At 40.8% G+C, this 17,307-nt stretch overlaps 1 protein-coding gene across 1 annotated transcript in view; it reads left to right on the forward strand.

Annotated features, from left to right (window-relative positions):
* LOC121524927 (astrotactin-2-like) overlaps positions 1–17,307 on the forward strand; it is a 615,575-nt gene that overhangs the window by 226,277 nt on the left and 371,991 nt on the right. The window contains exon 4 of the mRNA XM_041810517.1: positions 8,812–8,964. Coding sequence (XP_041666451.1) covers positions 8,812–8,964 — 153 coding nt within the window. The remainder of the gene's footprint in view (positions 1–8,811; positions 8,965–17,307) is intronic.

Consider the following 17,307-nt stretch of genomic DNA (forward strand, 5'->3'; position numbering starts at 1 on the left):
TACATGTTCTAAAAGTGCCAGTTTTACACTCTCTGAATTCTAAAACCTGTGGAGGCTGGAACCCACAGTTTGTGGTGTTGTGACACATAAAAGAAGCAAAATAGAACTATAGGTCTCAAAATATTAAGTATAGTTGAGGATGGTTAAAGTGTAGAGGCAGTATTGATAGAGGCTTGCACCTGCCTTCAAATAGGTAGTTTGGAGTGAAATTATGGATCGGATGGATCAGATTCAACCCAGTCTTCACTACAGTACAGGTGTGAGGACCCTCCTCTCTAATATATCTCCAAGGAAGCATTAAATGAGTATCAATATATGCCTCAGGGAACATCAACTTTTTATCACCTAAAGGACTGAATGTGATGGTCAGCTTTTTCTGGCTGATCTATACAGTCGACATTCACTTTAACAAATTCTGCTGTGTCTAATAGAGAAAAATACTCCACTATAGCTTCAAATGTGATTTCTATTTGTCAAGGACATTCACAATAAATTGATGTGCATAAAGAAGGAGGAAGGGAGGGGAAGCTTTTGACAACTACACATGCAATACAAGAGAGATTTCTGGCCATGTAATAGCCTGCAGTTATTCTCCCTGTTATACAAACTGCTTTACACTAAAGCTGATGAATATTTCCACACTTGAAGAATAGCAGCAGATGTAATATGCAAAACATGTAGAATGAGTTCTAATTGGCATAGCTGGTAATCTCGGCACTGTCACCAGTTGTGCCTGAAATGCAAAGATGCAGTTTTTACCCGTGTACCACACAAAAATGCCACCTATTTTGCATCACTTCTTATCATCCCACACCCTCATGTGGGACAGAGAAAACTAACTTGGAATGTGCTGGTTTGAAAGAAAAAAATGAGAATTGGAAATCTTTTGTCAGTTCGTGCCCAAAAGTTTAAAAAAAAAAAAAAAAAAAAAAAAGAGAGAAGACAGGAAGTCTGTTTTGGTTGTTGTGTCGTGTTCAAATCCTTCCCACTCACAGACATAGGTTGGTGTACACTTGTTTCGGTTTATAACAACATTGCCAGGAGCAGCTCTGCTTCAGCATCAGAGCCAGTATACAACCTAGAAAAAGCATTTTATCACTTGAATTATTTCTGTGATCCTTTATTGTTTTATTGACAGGAGCTTAGAATCCAACATGAGGCGTCATCCCTTTGGACAGGGAAGAGAGTTTGTGAAAAGTGTAAACAGAGCCACACGCAACACTGGTATCTTCCACAACAGGAACAAAAGACTTGCTATATATCCTTTTATCGAGGTTTATTAAGTCTTAGTTTCATGCAGTGATTTGGGTCGACTGTGGTTTAGTAGTCCCTCAAATGGAAGGTCGAGAGTTCAATCCCCAGCTCCTGAAGTCTAAAGGCGATGAGTCCTCGGATAAGATACTTGACCCCAAATTGCTCCCTCTGCAGTTGAATGTAACCTTGCAAAACAGATTAATTGACCAATCAGTGTCATTTGAGGAGAAGGGGGCAGTAGCTAGGGATGGGGTTTATTTGTACAGGAAGTCGTTAGCAAAGTTGGTAGCCATAGCTAACACTTTTTGTATCCAAACCCTGACTATACTTTTCGATGACCTTTTCTCTGAGTTGCTTGGAGTGTTCTTTTGTTTTCATGGTGTAATGGTAGTCAGGCATACTGACTACTGGTGACACAGGTGCCTTTAAACTACAACCACTTGAAAGACATTCACCGCACTCAGGTGTGAGACTACTACTATCGATCCATTGATTGCAAGGCTGAGTTCAATCACAGACTTGGACTCGCACATGGGGTGATGGGTTTGCTGAGCAAGACAGTGTGGCGTTCCCGGTGTCTAAGCATGTGGGCAAAGTCTGAGTCTTTCTGTCCTTGGTCCTTCTGGTCTTACTATACTCTTCTGGGGCCTGGATGTTGACTGATGGCCAGAGGTGCTGACTGAACTTTTTTGTGACAACTTGTCTTTGGTGCACCTTTGGGTATTGTTGGCAAGACTGTGTGTCTAATGCTGCTATCAGGAGAGTGGGGATGGGAAGGGTCTGTTGCCTGATAAGGTAACCACAGCTACGCTTTTACAGATACCTGGCACGCTTTTCTGTCACAGGCCAATCACGGCAACATGGTAAAATAAGGCCATAGACCGCTCTAGTGCAGCTCAGGCTACAGGCTAGTGTGTGAACAGTGGAGCTTCTGCATGCCGAAGCCTGTCTGGAGATGTGCAAAAAAAAATCTCTGCCAAAACAAGTTGGCAGGCTTTTATTCTCTCGTTTTAATAAAGAGTTGTGCTACATTGTTCTACATTGTACTACAGCTAAATCCAAGCTAATGGCTACCACAGCAGCAGCCATTACATAGACCCCACCTGTGACAATCACAAACTCATGCCAAAGCTGTTGTCTCGTTCTGACAAACTAACACTAAAGGTAATCACTCTACCAGCAGCCATTGTGTGTATCTACCAACACTACAACTATCCCCTTACCCTCAACTACCCCCAACTATTGCAAACATAGCGTCTTTTCTGATTGCCAAAAATAACCATTTGGACTCATCAGACCAAAGAACTTTCTTCCACTTGGCCACGGAGTCCCCCATGCCTTTTGGCAAACTCATTGAGATTTAATGTTTTCCCCTACAGTGTCTTTCTCTTTGCCACTCTCCCACAAAGCTTGGAATGCAGTCTCTCATCTCAGCTGATGAAGCTTGTAACTCCCTCAGAGTAGGTGTCTTGGTGGCCTCTCACTAGTCTCCTTCTTGCACGGTGACTCAATTCTTGAGGGCGGCCTGATCTAGGCAGATTTACACATGTGCCATATCCCTTCCATTTGTTGATGATGGGGGATTTTTAGTGCCTTGAAATGTTCTTTCTATCCATCCCTGACTTACACTTTTCAATGACCTTTTCTTGGCATGTTCTTTTGTCTCCATGGTGTAATGGTAGCCAGAAAAACTGACTAACCAGTGACTGGACCTTTCAGACACAAGTGTCTAAATACTACAGTCAGTTGAAACACATTCACTGCACTTAAGTGACCCTCATTTCACTAATTGTGAGACCATAGTATCAATTGGCTGGAGTTCATTGGCTCTGTTGAATTAGGTCAGTCACTTCAAAGGGGGTGAATGTTGATGCAATCAACATTTAACATTGCATGTTTAGTTTAATGGACACAACTTTGTAGAAATCTGTTTTCACTTTGGCATTAAAGTGGCATTTTTGTACATTTTTGTCAATAGCCAAATTAGTAGTGGTTATGCTCAAAAGTGCACAACCACTACACAAACTGTTTTTAAAAATTGCAATATAAATTATCGTAAAAACAGTACTTGCAATAGATTTTTGACACCAGTTTTCATAGAGTCAATCCTTTCTTGCTTAGTAAATCATGGGCTTAAGCATTTTGCTGCCTTTTGGGCATTTTTTAGATCAGTTTGAATTGTCCTAGAACAAGGATTTGAACTTTTCATACACTTTTGCATTATAAATATTTCCAGAAAGTACATATCCAACCCTCTGGCTATGAAGACCAAATACAATGAAAAATCAAACAGTGTTGAACTTTTTGACTCCTTCTTAAATCATTTACAAAGATGTGTTTTGGTACTATAAATCTGGACTGTTGCTGGAGCCCTTTCAGTAATATATATAAAATAGATAGGGTGCCTCATCTACCCAGAAAATACATAGAGAATAACGAAAAGCTCAAAATGGATGTGTTGAATCACAGTAAAGCTTTGCTACAGTTTCTAGTTTCAAGGATAAGTTGAAGCCAAGTAAAACCTCCAAAAAGAAGCTCAAATGTATCACTGAAAATGCTATTTGAAGACATCACACAGTTTTGTAACTGTGTAAAGTGTGTTTTTCTTTTCTTAAAGAAAAGTAGTTAGGATCTGTTCCTTTGTTGAAGGTTTATTCAAGGACCAAGGTGTTTTCTTCATCTGGTAAAGTGAAACAAAAACTTTGCAAACTGCAGAGATTCTAAAGTTTCTTCGACTTATAGGTTCAAGGTTTTCTCAATGCACTTATACAACACAAGATTAGCAACAGCTGTCCCTGGAACGAGGTCACGGCCACTTTGCATCACCTCTTACATCTGGTTACGGCGGCCCATTACCATTCCCGTACTAACGGCAATTCCCTGCCTGACAGAACATTACCCATAGAAGAGAGAGCCGAGTGCAACCGCGAATTAATCCAAACAAATATGTGTTATTGCAAGGATAATATTTACTCACAACACACAGCAGCGGCGCCTCTGTTATTGTTAGCTTTCCATTTATAATCTCCAAAAACAATACGAACGCTCCTGCCTCTTCACTCTCACCCTCAGCCTCTGCATCCCCCTCCTTCGCTGCTCTCCTGCACTCATCGGGATGCATGATGAGGCATCCGCTGGGAGCCACACATCACCATTATTCATGGAAAGACTACACCTCCGAGCCAGAATGACAGATCAAAAGATGTTGGTGATAGGTGAGGGTGGGGGCGGTTAGGGTGATAAATGGCCTCCATCTTTTGGAGATGGCTATGCTGCTGTAAGTTTGAGGACTGAGCTGCTTACAGCTTCTCAAGCAGATAGGCAGACAACTACACTATGTATTATGCAGTAACAATTACCTCAAGCTTCTATTTGGACTCTTTAACGGTAATGAAACAGTGCATATTTAATTATGGTGTCTCTATATGACTTAAAAATGCAATATAGCATCAGCGAGAAGCTTGAGTATTTTAATTTAGTTATGTTTGATTACTCTAACTCTGCTTTGGGGGAAGTTTCAGACAGGAAAATGAAAAGCAAACCTCAAGAACAGCCTTTGTTTACATTTTCTATGGCAAAGATTCTCAATGAGTCATACATTTTTACCACCAAAAGAGAGCAAAATCAAAGCTTTTTTTTTTTTTTTTTTTTCAAATTATCTAGTTTTCATGAAGTTTATTTTAGAGCTCTTCCTTTCTGAGAGATACAATGATGTAAACTTAGCACAAACAGTAAGGAATTTTGTGTTTGGTAGATTATTGTTGTAATAACGCTTCTTGGAAATAAATCTTATACCATTGGCAAGCCTGTTATTCCCTGTAAAATGGTGTCATGTTTACAAAGAACATGCATTTGTGGGATGAGCAGCAGAGCTGAGTATATGGGTTGCACCCATGAAAAATTTGCCAATGCTAAACAGCTCATTTTGCTGTTGCTATTGACTTGCTCTGAGCTGCTAGTACCCCCAGGTGTACCCGCACCTGTGGAAATGGGCTGTGCCACAGTCATCAGTAGGTGTCTGCGCCAAGAACTAGCATGCCATGTTTTACTGGTCTGGATAGGGCATGTATAATGGGGCAACTTCAAGCGGGTGTCCCAAAAAACTAAGTTGCCCCATTATACAAACTGAGTCCTAGTACCATATCCAAACTGTAGGCCAAGTTCCATGACGGAAACAGTCTGTGAAGTAGAAGACGACACCTCTAGAAGACTGTTTTCTCACCCTGTTAGCTCAGGAACTGTAGGCTGTCTCCAAAGATTTGCAGTCAAGGTTTGCAGGATGATATGGCCATTGACTCTTTGCCAAGGCAATCTGGAACAGACTCATAGGGCTGCCAGGAGGTCTGCCATGACTGCCCGTCATACCCGTTTTTGCTGGTGTGGGTAAAACGTGCACTGGAACCTGAACATTTGCTGGAAAATTATGCTCAACAATGAGGCCAGATTCTGTAGGGTCAAAGTGTGGAGAAGAAGCGTAAAATGCTATGTTGATATCTGCACTGATATAGTAACATTTTTTGTGGAGGCAGTGTGATGGTGTGGGGCGGCATCTCCCTCACATATTTCTTAAGTGGTCCGGTTTTCTTTTTCAGCAAAGTTGGATGTCAACCCGTGCAAAGCCATTTGGCTTGTGGTTCTTGCACTACTATTGTCAGATGGACTGGAAAAGGGGGAAAGATGTGCAAGAGAAAGATCCACAAGCTGGACTCAAATCCATGCCATCCACTTGGAGGACTACAGCCTCTGTACATTAGGTGCAATTAGGTGTAATTGCTAGCCCATCTGCACTCTCCAGTTTCTTTTGATTTTATTGGTGTTAGGTTGCTTTGGATTTTAGAAACTTTATTGTTACACTAAGACAATTTTGGTGATACTTTACACTTATCTGTAGACTTCACCACTCTGTGTGTACCACACTCCATTCACATCTTGCATGGTGGAACTGACTGTGCTCTCTTTAGTTAATGCTTGTGCTTCCATTATACATGCCAAAGTCTTTCTGAAACACATCCCAGAAATATCTCTCCACTCTGCTCTGCTCTGCTCAAAATATGTGTTAAGTCTTCTTTGGATGAAATTGCTTCCAGCATGTTTCAAGGTGAACTAAGCAGAATGACTATATTGAACAGGAAGTCATACATTAAAACTCATAGATCATCTGATACATTTCAAAATAAAACAGGAAGTAAAGACAGCTGACCCTACATAACATGATCGACCTCACAAAGACAAAGTAATATGTATCCCTGTGTGGTCTTGTGAAACCAGCTGCTCAGGCAGCTCTGCTTCAGTAACGGATGCGGCACTTTTTGCAAGCCTTTAATGCCATTGCAGAACAGGGTACATGAGACTGAGTGCTGCTTCCAACTAGTGCATGGACGTAGAGTATGAATGAAACAAAACCACAGCACAGACACAAGTGAGGCACACTGACACTGTGGGGTCTTGGGGGAAAAGCTCCTTCAAGGAATTTTCAGATAGAAATTAGTGCCCATGTTTCTTTTTGGACCTAAAAGAGCAAAAAGCATGTAAACAAGTTGTACAAGTTACAAGTTGGTTGTTTTTCATGCCTGTAAATTCTGCAAGGGGGGTGTCATACAAATTGATGAACAACAACCTATTAAAAGAAGCTCATTTTTATATTTTTCCTGACAAAGTTGAACTCAAAATCAGCATAAGATGCATTTTACTTGTTCTCATGTTAGTTTAGTTTGATGTGTAAGTCGGGGATAGACAGGCTATCTATGTAGCCTGGACAGGATCATCTGGACCCAGTGATCTCAGATAGTTTGAAAGCTGCCAGCCTTGTTCTCTCAGTTGCATTTAAGTTTTGGTGCACCTTGCCTTAGTTGAGATTTGCTTGTTATTTTTGTGTGTTGTGGTTGTGCCTTTTGCGAGTCAGGGATTACCATCTATTTATCCTGAGGAGAGCATCTGTAAGAGACGGCCTGATGATATTTGTTTGTCTGAAAGCTGCTAACCTTGTACTTTTAGTGGGGTTTAAGTTTTAGTGGTATTTATGTTGGTTTATGTTTTTGTATGGAGATGGCTATCTATATACCCTGAGTAGGATCATCTGGGCCCAATGATCTTTATCAGTCTGAAAGCTGTCAGCCCGAGTTTTGGTAGACCTGTGTTACTCTATTTTTGCTTGTTATTTAGTGTGTTGTTGTACCTCTTATTAGTCAGGGATGGCAGTCTATTTAGCTGATGATATTTTTCTGAAAGCTGTTAGCCTCATCCTTTTAGTGGTCTTTAAGTTTTAGTGGTACTTCTGTTAGTTTACTTTTTGTGGGCTGTCCATGAAGCCTGACCGGGATCATCTGGGTCTGATGATCTTTATCAGTCTGAAAGTTGCCAACCTTGTTCACCCAGTTGCGTGTAAGTTTTCTTAGACCTTGTATTAGTTTAGTTTTGCTTGTTATATGTCTGTATGTTGTTTTGCCTCTTGTGGGTCAGAGTATATCTGTTTATTTAGCCTGATGGAAGTAGCTGTAAGAGAGTGTTTGATGATATTCATTGGTCTGAAAGCTGCTGCCAGCCTCTCAGTAAGTTTATTGTGCATGCCTTTAATTTATTATTGGTGCTTATCAACACCTTAAACCTTAATTCTGGTAATCTGAATATGTTCAACAAAACTGGAAGATATATTGTAAGTACAGCTTTGCTCCCAGGGGTTTCCAAAATTGACACATATGGGAAGTAAATCATCAGAGCTTTTAAATGTGGACAGATGGAATCCAAAGTGGCACAGTGAACACTGTTGTTTTTATTTGCCCACATCACAAGACTGGAACTTGTTCCCAATCCCAAAGATATTCTTCAGTGGCTTATGCATACAAAGTATTTCCTTTAAAAAAACAGAAAGACTCTAAAAATATCACTCTAGTTAAAGGGAAAGTTTACAATTTGACTGATCTGTCACCAGAAGCTATAGATACATATGTAGTTTAATATCTGTCTCTAAGAAAGTAACATTTTTCAACCTTTTTACATGTTAGATAGAACTGAAGGAGGTATATCTCCAGCCATAATTAGTCTCTTTGTCTGCATAATTGATACAGAACATATCTAGACAAGCCCTTTGAATTTCCCATCATTTCCTTTTGTACTTTTTAATATTCCATTGTGAGAAGAGGAAGCAAGCTCCTCCGTCTACCACCCCCTCTTTCCCCACGGCCAGTTGTTTTGGAGTCATTCATCAGGAAGAGTGAGACTGAGCCATCAGACGAAGCGTTCACGGGATCCCTGTAGAGATGAGGCAATATTGAATAGATGGAATCATTTAAAAGCTGGGAAAAAAATGGAAAAGTAGAAATAATACTCTGCTGCTTTTTTATAGTGTGTCTAAATTGGACAACCTAGCTGCTCATGATACATATCATACTTTAAATTCCTATCTTTCCAGGAAAAAAAGGAAAGATTTTTGTGGTGTTCTCCTTTGCATCTGTGTATATTTCCATCTATCTTGTATTTCTGTCACTATTTTCAAAATGATTTGCTCTTTAAAACCTTGTGACATGCCTGCCATATTCACTTTGGATCTCTGTTTTACAGCCATTGACCCAAACACGGAGTCGGTAGAGGATTTGATGCAGAGGTTCCAGGACAGTTTCCGTGTTCCCAATACACCGACGGACATGTCTCACTACCAGCATGTCATGCACAGCTCATCAACAGGCCGCCGCAGGGTCCCCAGCCACACCAGAGGTAGGACAAGAAGTCAATTGAAAAGTTAACAGTGTTTCCGGCAGAATGTTCCAGGCCTTGGAGGCATATTATTTCAGTACTTTCTCCCCTGATAGAATTCATAAATTCAAACTGGATTTTGGAGGGAAATTCTTTGCTCTTATGTGATAGATTCATCCATTCATCGTTTTGGCAGTGTGCAACATGAAACCAGCATAAGTTATGAGATGTCTAGGATTAAAATGGAACTCTAGTTGTGTTTGATGCCAGTAGGTTGCACAACCATGGACGGGCTCCAACAAGGAGGCAGTCTTAATGGTCTCACCCATAGGCTTCTAAAGAGATGATTTTGATCTGAATGATCTAAAGTGATTGCCATATAAAAAAATTCTCTCTCCACTTACTTCAAACTGACTGAGTCACTAGCAAAAATTATCAGCTGAAAAAAATCAACCCCCTTTGCCATGTCTTTTCTGCCTCCATGCCTTGCATTGGTAATCATGATTTTTTTATGTTTCAAAACCATACATCCATACATGCCATTTTCTAGAACCAAATATCCCGGTAAAACCTTGATGAATATCCTCCGAACTTGCCAAATTCTTTCACCCCGTTCCAAGGATGAAGTAGTCAGATTTTGGAGGCCAAAATTAAGGTAATATGACGACATGTTCATCTCTTGCTTTCTAGGCGAGTGGTGCCACTGGCATGGTGTGCCATGGGAATATGTACAAACATACATTATTAATACAACCAAACACCAACTAAAGATACCATAACATTGGTAAAAAAAAAACTAGCTAATTTGAATAGATAGGAATTTAGTATTTCTTTATATCTTGGCATGTTCCTTGGGAAGAAAACGTTTGGAAACCATGTGACGTCATCTACACTTTTTGATAGATTTTTTTTTTCAATCTCTGCACAAATAGTCATCCTGGGACAGAGATAAAATAATCAGATTTTGGAGGCAAAAGACCAGAGGTCAAGGTCATGGGGCTTTTCTGCAACCCTTGCTTGTTAATGTGAAACCTCAAGAATGCTCATAATAATACAACCACCACTACTGTGCATCCAACCTCTTGCCAAATGACAGCTGTGATTGGCTCAAGCTTCCTACAACCTGAAATGGTACAAGCACTGTAAATGGTAGATGGATCTATTGATGGATGGATGGATGGATGGATGGATGGATGGTTTGTTCTTAGGATGGGTTTGACAAATGGTAGGTTTATTCAACTCTTGGATAGACAGATTTGTCAGTGGATGCATGGATGGATAGAGAGATAGTTTGACTGGTGGCTGGATGGATGTTGGACTGTATGGATGGACTGGAGGATGAATTGTCAGATGGATGATAACTAGATCCAAAAATGGATGGATAGATTGATGGATGGTTTGACTGGTGGATGAAAAGAGGGATGATTGTCAGACTGATGCATAATTGGACTGACAAATGAATGGATCAGTGGATTGACAGATGGATGGATGATTTGTTGGATGACAGATGGAAATTTGATGAACGGACAATGGATGATTGTAGATTTATTTGTCAGGTTGGATGGATGGATTAGTGGTTGGATGGATGGATGGATGAATGGTTTGTTCTTAGAATGGGTTCAACAAACGGTTGGTTTTTTCAACTGGTGGATGGACAGATGAAGGATTTGATTATGATTGGATGATGGTTTGACTGGTGGCTTGACAGAAGGATGGATTGTTGGATGGCTGGATAACTGGATGGACAGAGAGTTGGCACACTTGTCTAAGTGTCTGGTGTGCTGTTTAGCTAGATTTCTGCAAACACATTTTGTTGTGTGGCGTCTCACATTTCCATCATCAGTTCAACTTGTTACCTATGTATTTGCAGCATCCTAGATACCTCTGAATCAAACCCTTTTTTAACAGCTTGCATTTATCTATCTATAAAGAGTGAAAAAAACAGTTCAAGCATCACTCAGACTTCAAATATCCTTAAGAGAATGAGTATGAAATTCTTTAGCATAGCAATATTACTTTTTGACTGAACCCATTCTAGAAAATTGTCCTTATATACCATCTTAAAGTTCCAATTAAGTGTTTACATGTTCCATGGTGACTGTCAGATTACTGTCATTTTCACTTTCATTTAAGATCAAGTTGAAGCAGTTTCACATTTGTTAAAACATTTGCCTGGTGTAAAATCAAAAACGGGAGACTGCTGTGGCATGACCCTTCACCTCTGCCATAAATTCAGCTCATTAGAATGCACATTACCAGTCATTCTAATCAGGCATGTTGTTAAACATGCTGCCTGTGTCATCGGTCACACTGTTATATCCGATAGGACATTAACACTGAAAATGAGACGTCAGGCATGATGGCCTCACCTACCCTTGGCAGAACAACTTAATTAAGTATCTATGATCACTGTCAGCAGGAATTAGAATCAGTGCAAATAAAAAAAAAACATTGGGCACATTTTAAGCATACTTTCTTATCTATCCTTAAGCCAGTGGTTAAGACAGATATTATTCCTGGGTATATAGAACACTTCAGCTTGGCTTGTACTTGTCTTATTTGCTGTCGAGGATTTAACACAGTAATACTATCATAATAGAGAGGTATCTTGTGTCAACTTGCTGAGCAAATATTGCCTTCAAGATGAATTCAGTGAAGGCCAAACTCCTGAAAAGTCAGTGAAGGACTGCTGAGAGGCACTCTCCATGAGGTCAGTGCTAAGAGTTTTCTTTGTAAGCCAATAATAAGGGGTGAAAATGTGTCCTCAATGCAAAGCTGTAGTCAGTAATACAGAATAATAATGAGATAAGAGGTTTAAATGGTAAATTAACCCAGATTTTTGGCTGAGGTGCATGTCAATGTATCAGCATGTGCTATTGTATGCCACACAACAAAACATACATAAACTGATTGAGGACTTGAGCAGCAGCAATGATTCGTTTGCAGCAGAATGTGGTTTGAAGTAGCGGTCTTCTCCACTGTGAACATCTGAATGTGACGGACAGAAGTTTGTCCAATCACGATCTGAGAATTTTTTGAAAAGTCCTGCCCTTTCCTAAAAGCTTTCTATTGTAACTTCCCAGATGGATGTGAAATATATTCATGCAATGGAGATATGAAACAGTCTATGCGGCATGTCAGGCCACTACATAGGGTCTGAATGGGGAAATCCCTTTTGTCAGAAAGGTGGCGGTCAATTTGAGCTCTACAGTAACAAAAGCTGGCACCACATATGTCACCTGTCTCCAGATCAGCCACAGATGGATTTCAACCAATATAGGCCAGTCATTATCCATATTTCCAACATAATAGGTCAAATTTAGGGACAAAATGTTTAGATTTGGACCCAAAATGGTCAAAACCATAAAAAAATACCCATACACATACACATTTTCGGCTGACAAAAGGGGTCTGGGGGTTTAGTCACTCATTTACAAGCTTATACTAGTCAGAATGTGGTCTGTTTCAGAGATAAAATGAACACATTGCCAAGCTGTTGACAAAGCACAAGGCAAAGGCAAAGACAGATCAAATTGGATTGTAGCTGGGTGGATGCTCTTCTTGAATTAATTCTTAAACTTAAAAATAAAATCCCTCTGCACATCCGATCCTTCCATTCCTCCTAATGTGATATATCTCCATTACTATGCACCTGAAAGTCTTTCAATTTGGGACAAACATTCTCCTCCACTCAAGGATGTACAGTAGGTCAGGATCACTGCGACCTCACATCCAGCTCATTCTCACAAACCATAGATCTCATTGACACCCAGAGCAAACTTTATTATGATGCACAAACTACCACTTGAACTCAAGGGTGAACTAAATGGAATATTTTGGCCTCATGTCAAAGGTCTCTGCAATCCATCAAAAGCCAGCTTTTTCAGTGTGGCTGGACATTCACTGCATGGGTGTTAAGTGTAATGGTGGGTTTTTAGCTCATACAGCATGAATAGTGTATGACACAACCAAATCGCACAAATTCTGTGCTCATATTGTCATTTCTAATTGTCAAGATAGACCCAGGTCACGCTATGCATGCTTAATTGGAATGGAGTATTATCAGCTGTCAGTATTTCCCTATGCACGGCCCCAGATGGAGGCTGGGAAGAAAGATATTCAAGTCCTTTTTGTATTTAATGATGCATTTTGGGAATTGGGATACAGAGTGTCTGCACTTTGGCACTGCGTCCATTCCTTGGCTTAATAACACGTCTTCAGTAGAAAATGCAATGCAGAATAATAGGCATCATAAATGCTCACTCCCTTTAAAGTGACTGTCCAAATTAAATTAGGGAAATGGGGCTCACCTGAGGGCATTGAATGTGCCTCAAGTGATTGTAGTATAAAGACACTTATTACTGGAAGGTCCAGTCACTGGTTAATCAGTATTCCTGGCTACCATTACACCACGAAGACAAAAGAACACTCCAAGGAGCTCAGAGAAAGTGTTATTGAAAAGTGTAAGCAAGGAGATGGATACAAAAACATTTCCAATGCACCATAAATCCATCATCAAGAAATGGAAGGAACATGGCACGTGTCAATCTGCCTGGATCAGACCGTCCTCACAGCTGAGTGACCGTGCAAGAAGGAGACTAATGAGAGAGGCCACCAAGACACCTCTGACTACTCTGAAGGAGTTAAAAGCTTCAGCAACTGACATATGAAAGACTCTGCATAAGACAACTTTTGCCCGGGTTCTCCACCAGTCAGAGCCTTATGAGAGAGTGGCAAAGAGAAAGCCACTGCTGAAGAAAACTCTGGACTGGAATTCACCAAAATACATGTAAGAGACTACATGGTCAAGTTGAAGAAAGTTCTTTGTTCTGATGAGACCAAAATGGTGTTTTTTGGCCATAAGACAAGACACCGTCCACAATGTGAGACACAGTGGTGGCAGCATCATACTGTGGGGATGCTTCTCAGCAGCCAGCCCTGGAAGGCTTGTAAAAGTAGACTGTAAAAATATTGTGGCACATATAGCAAAAATCCTGGAGGACAGTCTTATTCAACCTGCAATGAACTACGGCTTGGAAGAAGATTCATTTTCAAGCAAGACAATGACCCGAAGCATACAGCGAAAGCTACTCAGAAGTCTTTGAAGACAACAAGGGGAATGTTCTGGAGTGGCTGAATGAAAACCAAGACCTCAATTCAATAGAGGTTTTGCGGCTGGACTTGAGAAGGGCCTGATCTCCATGCAACCTGACAGAGCTTGAGCAGTTTTGCAAAGAAGACTGGATTAAAGTTGCAGTGTACAGATGTGCAAGTCTGATTGAGACCTATCCACACAGACTTGGTGCTGTTATTGCAGCCAAAGGTGCATCTACCAAATACTGACTTACAGGGGGTGAATATTTATGCAGTCATTTATTTCATGGCCATGATTGATTTAGAAAATTAATAAAAGGGTAAACCATCCAGGGGGTGAATACTTTTCATAGGCACTGTAAATCCCTGTTAATAGGCTGTAAGTTGTCTTGATGGCAGTATAATCCAGAAACTATGTCCTTCTTCCAGCTGTTTTAGTGCCGCAATGGTTCTCTCCATAAAGATTAATGCTAATTAATGCTCCTTAATGCTGATTTGAATCAGTCCAGTTTTCAATCTTCCTGCCTTTACATTTGTGATACCACTGGGCTCAATATATGGAAATAAAGGACAAGTGTGCCCCATAAATTCAACCCTGCCTAGTCAATAAAAGAAGAGCTCATTGCTAGCTCCCAACTCAGGACGATGATGTATTCAGCACTGTTGCTTTTACACTAGGCTGCTGATAAAGAGATAACAAGCTGCTTCTATGAGCACAGCCAGTGTCCACAATCCCTGCTTCAGGAGTAAAAGGGGGTATTTTAAGGATATGATACGTGAGAGGATCGGCACACTATCATTTTGGGTAAAAGAGTGCAGATTTGTTTCCCTTGAAGCTTTAGAGATGGGAACGACATGGCACTAATAGCAAATTAGTGAGCCTGAGGGCTGTCTGGATTGGAGATTTTCCACAAATCTGCACTGGAGTTGGAACAAGAGCTGTATGGAAGCGTAACATTCTTGTGCCTGGTTGCCTTGCTGTATAAAAGACCATAGTTTAAACCACCTTTCCTTGATTCTAATATGCATTACAGGGAAACACGTCTGACTGTCCGCTCAGCTGGAAAACTACAGTCGCCGTTGTGTCTGCTCAGCTAAACCCTGCAGCTGTTCATCTTCTCTCCCGGTGTCCGCAAACCTGCATATTTAAATTTTTTGCTTCTGCAGCAACATTCCTCACTTCTTCTTCTTCTTCTTCTTCTTTGCCCTACTTTCTTGTAGGAACCATCTAACACCTGGACTCACAGAAAATCTTGGCTTATGCACAGATATTACCGAGTCACTACCTTAGCTTTTCCAATTTATCCAAGTTGGCAGCCGCTCTTAGAACCTTATTTGGAGGATATTTCACAAAGCATGATCAGGAAGTCGGCCAGGTGTAAAATTGCTATCAACATGAATAATTTATCGGATGTAGGATTATGCAACTTCAAGTAATAATTAAGAAGCTGGAGCTCTGCCTACCTTGCAATCCTGTATTGCGCCCAGACCGCGCTGGTTACCCCTTTTGCATTTGGCAAGGTCTTGTGTCTTAGGCAGATAGGATGGCTTTTTGATAACCAGAAGTCAAAGCCAAGGCAAACGCTGCCAAAAAGATTAGAAACAAAGAGCTGAGAGAAACAGGAGGCTCTCTAAAAGGCTAATTCATTTACTTCTTTCAAGACGAGTTTGAAACCCCTCTTAAAGGCTTCGCTTCTACCGCCTCGACTGAAGTTTGTCCCTCCTTGATTTGCATGCCGATATCAAGGCATTATCTTATCAGCTTCATTCGACTACAGCGAAATCAAGCTGACGGCGCATGATTCCACATTTTATCTGGATAAGAGGCACATGAAAAGCCTCATGTAAGCAGGACTAGATACTCTTCAGCGACTGAACTGTCCAATTAAAGATGCCTTTCTTCCCTGAGAGAAGTTGTTACACTCTGCTATCAAAGTGCATGAGTCTGCACTTTTCTTTCGCCATGTGAAGTTTGGAGAGAGAGGGAGAGGTTGGTTTTTATGTTTTGATCTGTGAGGAGTGGTCTATTAAAGTGAGATGCACACAGGAGCCCTTTCTTTTGTTCTTCTACAACCCCCTAGATATTCCTTTTTTCCAGCTCTGTGAGCACCACTTCTAATGATGTGGAATTGACATGCTGTGAGCTGTTCTGAGTGTCCCCTTTTACTCCCAACTTTAGGCAGGGGTTGTGATTTATCCTACACTTTCTAATGTCTTGTTTGGCGCTTTCATACAGCCCGTGTCGGGGACTTTCATGCAGTATCACAAGCCCTAGGTATGTTATCTGTAGATGTGTGTTCCTCCATCCACAGGCCTGTGATGAGCATTAAGATGAGGCTGGAATAAGTGGAGGGACTTTGCTGTAATGTTGCTCTCTTCACACTTGGCATGCACATTAGGAGTGGTGCTGCAGCTTTAGTCGTTTTTCCTGCTCAATGTAGTGTACACATCAAAGGCTGTTGTGGGTATTAAGAGGCTTTTTGCTTGTGACATTTTGTCGAGCCACAGTCAAGCTTTGCAGAAAGTGTTTGAAATTTTTTCTACCCCAAACTGCCACCTTGAAACTTAAACAGAAGAAATGTACACTTTAAAAAAGACAAACAATATCTAGTAAAGTACTGAACTTGAAGTCTGTGTAAAGCCTTGAAAATATATTTCAAGTTTGTTCACTGAGAGATTGTGATTGGATCATGGTGAAAAAGGAGCTGAGCCAAAAAGCAAAGCTTTCAATCTCTCATTCTATCCATATTCCAACCCTCACCTATGGTCAGGAGCTTTGGAAAATGACTGCAAGTATGAGTTTGGGGTTAAAGCAGGTGAACTGAGTTCCCTCTAAAGGGCAGTTGAGCTCAACCTTGGAAATAGGGTTAGGAGCTTGGATTTCTAGAGGAAACTCCAGGGAAAGAAGGCATAGTTTGTCTCCAGGTCACTTCCTTTAGAGGTCTTCCAGGTACATCTTATTTGGGGCAAACCTTGATCTGTAAGAGAGTTCCTTCGGGAATGGAAACACCTCAGAATCCTCCAAGAGAAGGCCAACAGGCTAACATGCTTGGCCTGTTAAAGAAACCAAGCCCTGAATAAGATAAAAAAAGATGGATGGATGGATACTTGGATGGATACATGGATGGAGAGGACAAGGATGGATGGATGATGGATGGATGGATACTTGGATGGATGGATGGATGGATGGATGGATGGATACATGAATGGAGAAGAGATGGATACATGGATGGATAAATGGATGGAGGGGTGGATGTTGAGATGGATGGA

Source organism: Cheilinus undulatus, linkage group 17 (genome assembly GCF_018320785.1).
Source record: "Cheilinus undulatus linkage group 17, ASM1832078v1, whole genome shotgun sequence".
NCBI classification, from domain to species: domain Eukaryota; kingdom Metazoa; phylum Chordata; class Actinopteri; order Labriformes; family Labridae; genus Cheilinus; species Cheilinus undulatus.